Source organism: Delphinapterus leucas, chromosome 4 (genome assembly GCF_059928025.1).
Source record: "Delphinapterus leucas isolate spDelLeu-1000000601 "Yukka" chromosome 4, BTC_Dleu_Yukka2, whole genome shotgun sequence".
Classification (NCBI taxonomy): Eukaryota; Metazoa; Chordata; class Mammalia; order Artiodactyla; family Monodontidae; genus Delphinapterus; species Delphinapterus leucas.
Genome location: NC_143132.1, coordinates 26247311 through 26262169, shown reverse-complemented (window position 1 = coordinate 26262169; position 14859 = coordinate 26247311). Strand labels below are relative to the sequence as shown.

Here is a 14859-nt window from a genome sequence, read left to right as displayed (position 1 = left end):
AAAATAGGTATATTTAAAAATATACTCAAAATTAGCAAAACTACACGTACAGAATAAGGCTCAACTCAAAGGACTTCTTTAAATTTTAGTATTAGTAGCTATATGACTCTTTAAATGTTAAAGCAAAGAAAGATATTGTTTTGGCTTGAGTGAAAAATTAAAGAATAATTTAGTGAAGTTTCTCTTTAATTATAGAAAGGGAAAGAACATGAAAGTTAGGTACAAACTGGAAGTGTTAAAGGCTACAAAAAAATGAGTAGCTATTTTTGAATGCAATAAGGATTTTTAAAACATCAGGAATGTTTTATCTCCATTATTTTTTCTATTGTTTTTACAATGTATTCATCCCACTTATTTAGTAAAGCAGACCTTTGATAAAATGACTCAGGATGCCTATTTCATCTCAGAGGTAGCAGCTCCCCTTAGCGTGGGAAGGCAAGAACTGTGATCCAGAATTTCAACTCAGAAACTTTGGGCAACATAAGCAGGACTACCTAGAATGCCCTTGCAAGCCTTGCTCATGACCTTCAATATGGAGCCACTTCATAGTTACCTGGTACACGGGGCTGGGGGTCGCAGCCACTGAATTGGGTTTCACTTCTACTTCCTTACTTGTTTCTTCATCTGAAGAAGAGGACCCTGAATGATAATCAGAGGTAACCTTATCAAGGGCCCTGGTCACTTTCTTGGAAATCTCATCCTTGTTCTCATCCTCATTTTCAAAGCTGGCAACAATGAATGCATTGTTTTTCTCTCCATACCTAAGAATAAAAAAACCAAAAAACTTACACACCTTGAAGTCACATCAACAAAGCAAGGAATGTCCACAAAAACAACTGAACAGGTCTGGACATGCCATCAGTTCCAGGCAAAGAAGGAACCCTCCCAGAACTTGATTCTACATCTATAGTATCTTAACCCAGCTCCATGCCAACAGGCAGGCCACAATTTTCTACTCCTGGTCTATTAAAGTACAAATAAAAAGTGACCTCATTCTCTTTTCCAATTTTCTTTTCTACTGCCTCCTGACAAAAATAGTTGTCTACGATATCAGAGAAACTCATTGTTTTGATTACATTTTTGTACGTACCACTGAAACTGGCCATACAGAACTTTCTAACAAATTTTTAACTGACCCTTATAACAGATCCTAGTAATTCAGGTCAAAAATCAACCAGACATTTCCTATGGGATTTACTTTTACCACGATTAAATAAAAAAGAGGCCTCTGTTTCCTATATCCATACTGACAAAAACGAGAACTGAGGCAACTGTTGAAGTACTACTGTTTAGGAAAATAAAAGGATTTTGCTTGAATTATACTGCTGATTTCACAGAGATTCCTATGATAAATGCTTACCCCCATCTTATTTTTTTTAAATTAAGCAAACGTTTTTATCCTTCCAAAACATTTTTAAAGCTTTGATCTAAGAAAAATAATTGTCAGAACATGTAACTTCGGCTGATGGGTACTAGAAAAAAGGAAAATAAATTCTGCAATGAGGGAAAATAGCACAACACACAGTAAAACTAGGAGTTTTCATTGAGAGGACAGAGGAGAAACCCACAAATCCATTCAAATAGATTGCACAACATAAACAATATGAAACAATTTCTAGGAAGTGTTAGGACAAAGGAAATGAATTGTTAAGCAGTCTTACATAGCATGTAATTAAAGTTAAACAAAGTGATTCTAAGCTTAAAAAATATAAAAACGTCAACAGAAAATAGGGTTAATTGACTATGATGTCAATTAATTTCATTCAGGATAATTCTTATCTCAAATTATTTCTGAATCAGGATTGTATCTACAATTAAGTAAAAGGCCTAACTGCAACAAAGCCTTTGAAAGTTTAAATGGCAATCAAGTAGTCTCACAGGTGAGTTCTGTTTCTTTCAACTGTGCTATCTTCCGTTCTCATAGGCTGGATGAGGCCATAAATGCAATCTAAATATGGTACATAATTTCCTTTTCTATTCTTTTTCAGTCTCTCTCATAAAAGGAGTTGCTGCAGGATGGTGGAAAGAGCACTAGACATGTTTCTGGTTCTGTTCTGTCATTAACTAGCTCTGTTACCAGGTGCAAGTTATTTAATCTCTCCCGGCCTTAGTTTCCTATCTGCAGAGTGAGGAAGCTGAAGATAGCTGGATAGTGGTTAGTCTTCAGCTGGTGATTCTTCTTAGAAGATGCCTGAACAGTGGGAAGGGTTCTTCACAACACAGAATTCATGAAGTATAATTTCAAGATTACTTGGCCTTGGGTTGTAGCAGTGGAAATCTACCCCTTGGTCCTCTCCAGGTTTAAAGACGCAACAAATTTCAATAAAATCAAAGGTTAATTCATATATTAATACCAGCAGTATTAACAATGGGCTTAGGCCTACCTTCAGTATTGCCCATTAATGGAGTCAAAATTCAAGCAAAACAGAAAGGCAAGAAATTTGAGAAAAATCCCTGCCTCTGTAGAAACAGAAACCTAATCCAAGGGCAGACATCTAATGATTGAAGGATCAGCTTTATTAACTCAGGTTTCTTCGACACTCAAGCTCAGTTAGGTTCTGCATTTTTCCCGTGGTAGTATTTTGGTATGAGGGCTCTCTTCAGGGTAAGTGAAGCTACTTACTATATTACTGTAACATTAGAATGTGCAGTTAATTCCTCAGAATTCGTAATGGACAACTTTTAAATTTTCCAAATTTCAATGACACACTGCTAAAACATTCAGGTCTACTGAGTTAATTTGAAACAAATCAATAGTATCTATTGCTCTTTATCAGGAAAAGAAAGGATTACAGAAATTACAAACAAACACACAAAAAAGTGTAGAATATTGAGTAGATAATAAAGCTGCCAGCTATTTGTAGGCCTTCTCCTTATAGGATCTGTTGTCTATTCAGTATCTTCTAAAATATTTCACTTAGTGAAATATTTCTAACTGTATAACACTTTGCACTCTTCCAATATTTATCCTGATGGAATAACTCTATGAAGAATGTTCTCTTTGAGTACATTTCAATTTTTTTCATAACCTTAGTCTTTAGTATACCAATGAGTTATTATTTTTAATGACTCATATTTATTCAATTATATAACTGCTATATCAGCTTTAATTTTCAGAATAGTTCCAGTTTTGGTCCAAAAGCACTAATATCTCAGTCTCCTCTATTAATTTATAGCAATTACCTCTACCCAATCACTAACAGGTCTTTCTTTCTGGGATTTCTATCATTACTGAATGAGCACTCATATTCTGAAAATATCAATAATTTCTATTAACTGTGAAAAACCTCACATCATAGCCAATTTGGGGCAAAATTCTGATCATATATAAAATAATTAGAAGGCTACTGAATGCAAAGATTTTCTTATATTAACAAGATTAAAGCACAGTAATTTTTTATTATCTGGCATCATCAAGTAATGAAGTATCCACTTAAGTAGAATGTCCATGTAACTAAAGCTTTTATCTTCAGGTACCAAGATGTAGTTTAAGCATTTCAAATAAATATGTCCAAAATGTTTATATAATTAGCCAACTTCTTAAACATCCCTGGATATGGAAACTTTTCCCTAATGACTTAAGATCGTTGTATTAAGTATGCATTATTTGATGTTGTGATAATACATTTGGGTCAACTCTTTGCTTTTTTGTTCCTGCCTCTATGTCAGACTATTACTTTTTTTTGTAGCTTTATGACAACGGTATCCTGGGGGATTGGTTCCAGGACCATCCCTGCCTCCCTCCAATGCCAAAATCTGTGGATGCCCAAGTACCTTAAATAAAATGGCATGGTACTTGCATACAAACTATGCACACCCTCCCATACACTTTAAATCATGTCTAGATTTACTTATCATATCTAATACAATGTAAATGTTATATAAATAGTTGCATGGCATGGCAAATTCAAGTTTTGCTTTTTGGAACTTCTTTCCCCCCCTCCCCCCAAATATTTTTGAACTAAAGTTGGTTGAATGCATGGATGTGGAACCCTCAGATACAGAAGGCCAACTGTACTAGGAACAATCCCCTTTCAAATGCCACGTAATTTTTTATGGGCTGAAAAACTACACAACTAACTTAAAAGAACTGTGTGTTAAGTAAGAGTAAATCATGATCAAAGTGTGGGCCTCATAAAAAGTAAACATTTCAATATAGTAACTTTGTGATAGCTATTTCTTGTATACTGAGGTCTTCTGCAGGGATTCATTCAGTGGTCCAAGTCTATAAAACAAAGTCTGATCCTGGCCTACGGTAAGTGCTTAATTAGTCCCAGACTCTAAAAATGTTTGACCTTCTTAGACCAGAAATTGAGGTATCTTGCTCTTCCTTTTTCTGAGAAATAAGTATTGGAGAATCTACTACCTACACCCGGTTTCCCAAAGCAATAAGCTTATATAAGCCACCAGCTTATATCAAGCAGCTCCAGGGTGGTCCAGAAAATGGTTGCAGGATTACCATGTATTTTTCCAACATGTCTTCACCACCACTTTCACTGCTGGAGATCAGGTCAAAGGCTATGACCACCTTTGGAACATATTAGGGTTGCATCAAAAAGCACCTCTACTATAATCAATGGGTGAACTGTACCTCTAAACCAAAGAGAAAACCCTAAAGGAACAGCTGTAGGAAATTACTCACAGGGGTTCCATGCATCTATTTATCCTGTTCCTCCTGCCTGGAAATGTCCTTCCAACCTTCCAACCTTGTCATCTAGTCAACTGCAACTCATCCTTCCCCACTCAGCTCAAGTATCACCTACTCTACAGTCAGCCCTCCATATCCATGGGTTCTGCATCCATGCATTCAACCAACCACAGACCAAAAACATTTGGGGAGAAACAATCCAGAAAGTTCCTAAAAGCAAAACTTGAATTTTTTTCAATTCAAGCAACTATTTACATAGCATTTGCATTGTACTTACAACTATTTACACAGCATTTACATTGCATTAGGTACTATAAGAAATCTAGAGATGATTTAAAGTATATGGGAGGTTATGCATAGGTTATATGCAAATACTACACTATTTTATATAAGGGACTTGAGCACCCGAGGATATTGCCTCTGTGTGTGTGCATGTGGCCGGGGCGGGGGCATGTTCTGGAACTAATCCCTCACCAATACCAAGGGCTGACTATAGTCTTTCCTGAGGCAGTGACTTTCTCCTTTGTGCCACCAACTACTGCATTTTGTACATAATTCTATTATAGCACAAATCACACTCTGTTGTAATCTGCTTTTTCTTTCTTCTCCCTTATTACACTCTGAACTACCTGAATGTCATTTTCATTTTTTAAAAACCCTACAACTAAGAATGCCTGGTCCAAAATGAGTATTTTTATTTTATTTATTTATTTATCTATTTATCTATGGCTGTGTTGTGTCTTTGTTGCTGCGCGTGGGCTTTCTGTAGTTGCAGGGAGCGGGGGCTACTCTTCGTTGCGGTCCACGGGCTTCTCATTGCAGTGGCTTCTCTTGTTGCAGAGCATGGGCTCTAGGCACGTGGGCTTCAGTAGTTGCAGCACTTGGGCTCAGTAGTTGTGGCTCGCAGGCTCTAGAGCACAGGCTCAGTAGTTGTGGCGCATAGGCTTAGTTGCTCCACAGCGTGTGGGATCTTCCTGGACCAGGGCTCAAACCTGTGTCCCCTGCCTTGGCAGGCCGATTCTTAACCACTGCACCACCAGGGAAGCCCACAATGAGTATTTTTAGAATGAAGTTCAATTAGATTTCATACCTAACACTCACTTTTTCAATTCTGCTCATTAGGAGACAAGAAATAATTTCCATTATGAAAATAAAACCATGAAAATATCACTCAGCCACTTAAAAACCAAAAAGGGGGAGGGAGGCAAGAGTAGAAACAAACAGAAACAGAAATCAACCAAAAGTTAATATCAAGTATTATTTGGGATTAGCGTCTTTCCTAATTTGAAAAGGGGAAAGACAAGGGCACCACCAATGAAAGAAGATATAATTGACCTATAGGGAGTCTAGGTGTCTAAATTCTACAACAGAGTTCTTGGTAAAGCTCTAAAAAAAAAACCCTGCTCTATCAGTTTTTGAGTTTCTTTAGCTGTAAAACAGGAATGTAACCAGTCTTTCACTATCACTTCCAAGAAGAATAGTTTACAAAATTCACAGCTGAGAAAGCCAAACAACCAGCTCCTGGCTATAAAAATACATGTGTAGGCAGTACCTGAGAGAATTTCATAAAATCAGTTCCAGCATGGTAATCAGTTAAGCTGCCAAACTCAAGAACTCACCGACAGCACACCTCACATGGGTCCACCCATAGAGTGAGTTCCTTTGGCAAGCCCAGGTCACTGTACAAAATGCAGCTGTTCTCACAGGCTTTCAGGACATCAGGATCAACTCTCTGAAACTTATTGACACGAATGCATCTACAACAAAGTGGAGTAATGTTAATAGCTTTAAATAAATGTAAATCAGAAACTTTGTTATATCTATTAGTTTTTGCCAACATGAATTTAAAAAAATTAAATGAACCCTGGCAAAGAACCCAGGAATATCTATTCTAAATAGATAATAAATCTGAACTAAAGGCAAAGAGGCAGCAGCATCATCAAGACTACCCAGCCTGGTGGAAAGAAGAGTCTGTGTGAGCACAGGGAAATCACTAGAACTGGCTCTACTTCATTTCACACAGAAACTACTCAATCTCACACGTACATTAAATGAGCAAGGAGTATGAAAGTTGCGAGAAATTACTTAGAGCTTTGAAGTAAAAGCTTTAATAGGTCAAATTCCTATATAACAAAATCTCCAACTCACAAAAGACCTCGAGCAAGGCGTATGAAAGTTGCGAGAAATTACTTAGAGCTTTGAAGTAAAAGCTTTAATAGGTCAAATTCCTATATAACAAAATCTCCAACTCACAAAAGACCTCGACCAATGGTTCAAATAATATTTGGAAATTCTTGTGACAAGTTTTGATCTGTTGTTACCTTGCTTAAGAAGGGTATCCTATGCCTTACCTATAATTGTTCTCTAAATACCGAATCAGTCAAGGACACAGAACCATTCATACCATGTACTTAAGATTAAAATATAATCCAGGGACTTCCTTGGTAGTTCAGTGGTTAAGAATCTGTCTTCCAATGCAGGGGATGCGGGTTTGGTCCCTGGTCGGGGAACTAAGACCTCACACCGCAACTAATGAGCCGGTGCACTCTGGAGCCCGCATGCCGTGATGAGAGAGAAGCCTGCGCACCGCAACAGAAGATCCTGCATGCCACAATGAAGATCCTGCATGCCACAACTAAGACCCGATGCAGCCAAATAAATTAATTAGAAAAAAAATCCAAAAGTGTTATTGACTTATTTCACTTAACCTCTGTTACTCGAGTTTTCTTTTTTTAAGTTATCGAAAGAGAGAAAAAAATTCTAAACCACTAAAGACTGTTCCTTTTTTTTTTTTTGGTCGCACCACATGGCTTGCAGGGATCTTAGTTCCCCAACCAGGAATCTAACCCATGCCCACAGCAGTGAAAGCACAGAGTCCTAACCACTGGACTGCCAGGGAATTCCCATCTGTTCCAATTTTTCTAACCTAAGAAATACCATAAATACCATTCACAGCTACCTATCAGAATGCTCAAAGATGGTTCTCAGTATGAATGCAAAAATACCTGTTAAAATAAGTATTCTGCTTACATAGAGAAACGTTAGCTACAATGAAAGTATTTACTGCCTACAACTAAGAAATCAATCAAGAGAACCCAGGTTTTAGTATGAGTCCTGAGTACTAGTATTATTAGGTGAATTTAGATTAAGTCATTTTACTTCTCCAAAAATATAAGTTAATTGACAAATACTGATTATATCACTAAATACAATACTGTAACATCAACAGAATAAGGTACTATTTAAATTTTTTTAAAGTTTAATTATTAGTTAATTTCAACTTTCATTTAAAACAGTGAAAAAAGTTCTCATTAGGTAACAGCTAATATGTATTTCTAAATAATAATAATAATAACTCTTTTTGAAGGTTTACCATGCAATGGAGAGTCTTCTGAATGCTCTGCATGTACAGGCATACCTCAGACATTGCAGGTTTGGTTCCAGACCACAGCAATAAAGCGAGTATCTCAATAGAGCTAGTCACACAAATTTTTGGTTTCCCAGTATATATAAAAGTTGTATTACAGTACACTGTAGTCTATTAAGTGTGCAATAGCATTATGTCTAAAAAACAATGTACATAGCTTAATTAAAAACTACTTTATTGCTAAAAAATGGTAACCATCTGAGCCTTCAGCAAGTCTTTGTAACAGTAACACCAAAGATCACTGATCACAGATCACCAAAACAAATATAATAATGAAAAAGTTTGAAATACTTAAGAATTACCAAAATGTGACACAGAGACACAAAGTGAGCAACTGCTGTTGGAAAACTGGCACTGACAGCCTTGCTCAATGCAGCTGCACAAACCTTCAGTTTATAAAAAATGCAATGTCTGTGATGCGCAATAAAGCAAAGCACAATAAAATAAGGTATGCCTATGTTAACTTTTTAAATTTTCACAATGATCCTGTGAGTTAGATACTATTTTCCCCACTGTAAAAAAAGAAAGGAGGCAGAGAGAGTTTGAGTAACTTGCCCAAAATTACACAGCTAGAAAGTAATGAATCCAGAGCTCAGATCCAGACGAGATGCCAAAGTTCACTTTATTAAACAACCCTATTATGCCTGTACTTATCGTAACATCACCGTTAACAATTTAGCAAATTCAGAGTAAAAAAAAAAATATTTTAAGCCATGTAAGATACTCTTTATTCCTTTCTATAAGATGGTCCTATGTTATAGATTCTAATGTTGTGTAAGTTGATTCAAAAGTCCCACGTGCACCAGAATCAAAAGCAATTAAGCGTAAGGTAGATCTTAGATGTATGTGTTTGTTTTTTTTATCTACAATGCGGGAGATGTAGGCTCTAAGCTTAAAAAAATATATGTAAACATAGATGCTTAAATAGAGACTCGCTTCAACAAAATTTGCATACCTTACATATTTTTATGCTATTTTTTTCACTCTAGATACTGTGACGATTTACCCATTAACCACTCTTCAAAAACAAGATTTTAAAAGCTGCATAAAAATAGTCCATTGTTTACTTAATGTTGACAGTGTAGCGCTTTCCAATTTTTTTGCAATTATAAAGTGTAAGAAATATCCATATTCATACATATTTGTCTGCATTTCTGATTATGCTTCTAGAATAGATTTTAGGAGATTTACTTTTCAAAGACTGTGAATATTTTTATAGATCTTGATAATGTTACCAAATTGCTCTTATTTGTATAAGAGAAACATACCTCCCTGCAGAGAAACATACTAATTTATAAAAACTTTAGAAGAAAAAGAACTTTATGGATTGAAGAGTCTACTAACCCTGGTTAATCCTATAGTCTATTCATTTTTATAAAAGAAACGACCCACAATTAACTCTAATAGTTTTCTATTTCAAAGACGGCTTCAAAATGACTCAATAATGATACTTCTGATTATATGCCAATTTAATCCTGTGGATAACTTTTTTCCTCAAGTTTTTAGAATTAATGGAAATAAAATTGTACACTGTCTGACCTTTAAGCATTTACTTGATAGTGTCTCCTTTTTCAGTAATAGTACGGTGGCTTGGCACTTCCAAAAGCCTTAGTCCAATGTCAATTACATCAGTGTAAAAAGCTTGAACAGCTGTAATTCACAAAAGCTGTTCACTCTATCAGAAATGAAGATGTGCAGAAAAAAATTAAGAGAATCAAGTGAGAGGATAAAAAACAGTAACTTGAGTGCTTTATATAGAACATCCACATTTCTACTTTCACTCACCACATTTTCCAATATACTAGGAAACCTCTTTGGATAGAAATGAAGAGGAAAATATATCAATTACTTTGATTCTTTTCTTTTCAACAGATCATATGCTCACCTGGCTTTTAGCAAATGAGAACTAAACAAATCATATTTTCACCTCCCTTGCACACTCCGTGAACAGTCTTACACTTTCAAGAGCTCAGCGACTGAAAGGAAGTTCTTTTTACTGTGAAGGGCTGATTTGTGGAGGAATCTTTGGGGACAGAAATATGCATAAATAAATGAATTTCTGTATTCATGATAGTCACAACTGTTCCACTTTTATTTTTTTGGTCACATCCACAAATGGGGCATGGTTTGAACAGCTGAGTTTAGCAGAATATTCTCAACTCAGGTTCCCAAGTAGTCACATAAATACTAAAGAGTGAGCATGCCAGGACATGTTTTACAGGAGGCTGCTCTTCTTTAAACTGTAAATGTAACATAAACCACAGTACAAAAGATAGCTGGGAGTGAGAATTGCCTTCACTCTCAGAGACAAGGCTGTGGGAGGACTGTGGTATACAGAAAGCTCATAAGAATTTAGGGTCAGTGAGACCTGAATTCAAATCCCAGAGCTAATATTTACCAGTTGTGAATCATAGGTAAGTTACCCTCATCTATAAAATGGTTACAATGGCTTCTACCACGACGAATTATGCACAGTACAAATGAAATTATTCCTGTGTCAAGAACATGTTAGGTGTCTAATAATCTTAGTTCTCATTTGCCAAAAAACTTCTAACACGTAACATGTAATTTACTTTTAAATACAAGGAACTCATTTCCCTCAACCCTTACCATGCCCCCTTTTAAGTGATAGTTTTAGGGGTTCTCTACAATTGGGAAAGCCCTCAACTACCTGTGATACTTAAAGAAAAACACTCAGGAACCACACTATGACCACAAGACTAACTCCCATGAGCCTATACTATTGGCCCCCCAAGTCCAGGCAGTGGGACTCGAACAACGAATACTTGTATTTTAAAGTGAATAAGGAAAAAATACAACTGACACACTCCTGAGTTGGGTATTTTGCAGATAAACTGTGAAAGGCATGGACTGGACACACCCATCATTCCTCTGGCCTGGCACTCATCTGAGGAGCTGATCAGCCTCTTCATTTAGTCCAATCTAACTGTCCAAGCTATTCCTTTACCTGTAGGCCTGTCCTTTTGATGGTTTTTCCGGATACCAGTGATTTTTATATTTTTCTTGAAGTATTAGAGTCAATTTCTCAGCAAACCTCTCGACTGCTTCTTTTTTCAACTTATCATGTTTTCGAACTAGCCTTGTGAAAAAGAAGACTACGGCAGCAATTTCGTTCTTCATCTTTCCCTGCAAAGATAAAATAGTTTTTCTCAAAAAACCAAAACATCAAAACTTGAAGATAAAGCTCTGCAAAATATCCCTCCTTTACAGCAGCACCCCTTCCTCCTTCTAATTTTATCTTGTTTCACTGGTTCATATCTGGAGTAGGGAACAGTCACTAATTTATGCCATAAAGACCTTATTATAAAATACTGTTCAAGAGTCTTATCACCTAGCTTTGTAAAGGAGTTCAGTAAAGAGAGCACACCAAATTGCTCCTGTTAGCTAAAATAAAATCAGAGATATCACTCAAAGAGAAGCATTACAATGATACCATTATATAGTTTTTACTTAAATGTGTCAATATTTAGCTACAATAATTCAAGTTTAAAGTTCTATGAAATAACTTGTATTTTAAAACATAAAAAAGTCCACTTTAAAATCCAGTATTGTAGAGCCACTACTTTGGCAGTTCCTAAAAAGGTCAGATATATAGCTACCATATGACCCAGCAATTCTACTCCTAGCTCTATACCCAAGAGAAATGAAACCATATGTTCACACAAAAACTTGTACACAAATGTCCATAGAAACATTATTCATAATAACTAAAAAGTAGAAATAAACTAAATGTTGATCAACTGATAAATGGACAAATAAAGTGTAGTATATTATTCGGCAACAAAAAGAAATGACATGCTGATATGTGCTACAACATGTATGAAACTTGAATACGTTATGCGAAGGGAAAGAAGCCAAAAGACCAAATACTGTATGACACCAATTATATGAAATGTCCAGAATAAGCAAATCTATATAAACAGAAAGTAGATTAGTGGCCTAGGGGTAGGAGGATGGGGGGGAAGGAGTGATGTCAGTGAGTATAAGATTTCCTTTTGAGGTGATGAAAATGTCCTAAAATTGACTGTGCTGATGGCTGTACAACTCTGTGAATGTACTAAAACCGAAAACCTGTACATTTTAAATGTGTGAATCGTATAGTATGTGAATTATATTTCAATAAAGCTGTTATACACAAAGAAAAAAAATCCATTATCGAGCTTCTGTAAGCACTCTTTCAAGAACAGAGATATATTTACCTAAAAAATATGACCAAAAAAACCCAGCTCTATCAAAACATATTTGAGAGAGTGGAAATTCAGGGTCATTCACAGAAAATCTAAAAGAAATAATCAGAGATTCAGCTGCATATTGGAACTGCCTCAAGAAGGACTCTTTTTAAATGACAGATCTGATTTATCACTGATTAATGCATAAAGGCAAAAACCTTGTACTGGGATTGTTTCGATGTATATTCTGTCTTTGCTTGATGAGCTCATTTATTTGGCTGCTGTAAGTAACTTGGAGTTATTCAGATGCTGCGTTTATTAAGCAACATCACCTTTTCAGAGCCAATTATTAAAGACATACAGCCCCTGTTATGTTTAGTGCAAAAACTGACCAACCCAGCCTATAGTTTGTGTTCTTTCACATTTAAAAAATACAGCTGATTCTGTTAGCTTCCTTTTTCTTTTCTCAAAGTTGCTCTTAAAGTCCGTCTTCATAAGATTCCTTTCCTCCTTGTGCAAATTCAAACAAGGGACCTCAGTGTGAAATAAATTCTATATGTTATTTGAGAGGTGTGCTGGCAGCCATGGCCACCCTGATGCTAGATGGGAAGACACCCAGACCTTCCTCCTGGAAACCCTAGAATGCCAAGTCTACCTTCTATGGCCAGCTGCACACAACCCCAGCCCTCCACAACTGCTGTGCAGCCTCCTCCTGAAAAAAAGTCAGCCATTTCCACTTATAAAGCTATATTTATACTCCACCACGTTATGATGGAAAAGAAAACCCACTGCAATTTAATACATGGTTTGGGATGAAACTTGCTGATGGAACTCCATTAGCCTCCACCCCACCAAAGAAAACTAGAAAGGTACTCAATCCCTAACTAGCTCATTCTCCTTATTCATTAAATTGGCCAACTATGTTCCACATATCTGAGTTTTGTTTTCCTTTTATTTTTTCTTCCCTGTTTCATATCGAAAAATAAAAGGAAGAAAGGAAGGAAAAGAACCACTTAGTGGTGGCTTTGGGTTGTAACACAAGATGAGTCATATGGAATTACTTTTTTTTTTTTTTTTTCAGTTTGAGGGAATGATGCCTGGAAGAGCTGAGAATTTAACCCACCTCCACCGGTCAGTATTCTAGGAGTACCAAAAGGGCAGCCCTAGAGGGGAGAGTTATGAGGTCAGGGAGAGAGAAACCAGAAGCCAGCAGGGCCAAGAAGCCCTTAGGCGCCCCGAGTAAGTCGCCGCAATTCCTCCACCCACACTCGGAGCGAAAAGCTCCCATTTTAAACATCGCACGGTGACGTCATCCTCGGACGTAGCCACCGAGGCGGCTGCCCCTCAAGTTCTACTTTGTTCCACAGGGTCCTCTGCTCACGGCGGCGGGGAGAGAACCCAAAGGAAAACCCAGTCCTGCCTTCCAGGAGTTCATAACTTTGTACTTTTCCCTCTCTTGTAACGAAGAGCTTCATCGCGGCCGTTTCTAGAAACAAGTATTTCTCCCGACAGACGTTCCCAAGGTTGAGGAAGGGGGGGGTGGCGGGGGGAGGTCCCGGCCGCGGGGGGTGACGAGCCCTCGACCAGGCTCCGCGTTGACACAAAGCGGGCTCTGGACCCCGAGCGACAGGATTCCCACGGGGCCGGGAGTTGAGCTTTGTAAGCCATCCAAGCCTGCTGCTCGGCACTCGCGCTTGGGTTTGAAGAGCGCCGGGTGAGTAGGCACCAAACGTCCCCACCCACTCTTGGAAGAACGGCCTGCACGCGCGTCCAACTTCTGCAATCGCGGGTTTTCCTGAGTTAAGGGGGCAGCGCCCCGAGCCCCCTTCCCTTCCTCCCGCGAACAGCCTCGCAGGGTCCGCAGCCCCCGGGAAGGCTCCAGCCTCCGGCAGCTCCGGGTTCAAGGACCGGGCTCCCCTCAGGCGCGACTCCCCCCCGCCCACCCAGACAGCGAGCCGGATCCCCGGATCCAGAAAACCCACAGACGCGGAGGGGGAGGGGGCGTGGGCAGGCGCAGGGCTGTCGCCCACCGCGAGCAGAAGGTAACGCGCGGTGAAAACGTGGCAGGAGCCTCGAGGCGGCGTCTCCTCCGTCGCGATGCCGCTGAGGGTCCCGCGGAAACGCTCGCGGGCCGCCCCCCTCCGTCCCCAGCCCTTCCTTCGCGCCGGGCCAGAGCCGATGCAAGCAGGTTCGACCCCGCACTCCTCCTGGTTCCCCCGCGCGCTGCCCGCCCGCGAGCCTTCGACGTGGCCGCAAAGGCGCTCGGACCACCCTCCTCCCGAAGCCCTCAGCCCCGCCATGTCCGCCTCCTCCCGGCCCGGTCTCCTCACCGCCGCCGCCTCTGCTCTGGGGCCACAGATTCCCTCCTGGCCGGGAACCGAGGGCGCCGCCTCAGCGGGCCGGCGCTCGGCGGCAGTGAGCGCGGCGAGCCTAGTCTGGCGCGTGCGGCTCCCGCGTCGTCGGGCGGCCGAGCGCGCGCTGAGAGGGCGGGCTGGTGGGCGCGCGCGCGCGCGCGAGCAAGCGAACGCTGCTCTGAAGCGGCGCGCGGGGGGCTCGCGGCCCGGAAGAGAGGAGGGGCGATGACCCGGGAAAGG

At 39.3% G+C, this 14859-nt stretch overlaps 2 protein-coding genes across 4 annotated transcripts in view; one reads left to right on the top strand and one right to left on the bottom strand.

Moving 5' to 3' along the window:
• CXADR (CXADR cell adhesion molecule) overlaps positions 1-11064 on the top strand; it is an 88862-nt gene extending 77798 nt beyond the window's left edge. The window contains exon 8 of one of the 2 annotated variants that reach the window (XM_089910375.1): positions 9065-11064. In XM_089910375.1, coding sequence (XP_089766501.1) covers positions 9065-9073 — 9 coding nt within the window. In that variant the 3' untranslated portion in view covers positions 9074-11064. Of the gene's footprint in view, positions 1-7128; positions 7887-9064 lie in introns of those variants that run through there. The other variant, XM_089910372.1, reaches the window with a different exon arrangement.
• BTG3 (BTG anti-proliferation factor 3) overlaps positions 1-14859 on the bottom strand; it is a 20642-nt gene extending 5783 nt beyond the window's left edge. Inside the window, exons 1-4 of one of the 2 annotated variants that reach the window (XM_022575193.3) lie at positions 14596-14859; positions 11044-11222; positions 6268-6405; positions 554-761 (exon numbers count right to left, since the gene is read on the bottom strand). In XM_022575193.3, the coding sequence (XP_022430901.1) occupies positions 554-761; positions 6268-6405; positions 11044-11216 (519 nt within the window). In that variant the 5' untranslated portion in view covers positions 11217-11222; positions 14596-14859. The remainder of the gene's footprint in view (positions 1-553; positions 762-6267; positions 6406-11043; positions 11223-14595) is intronic. The other variant, XM_022575275.3, reaches the window with a different exon arrangement.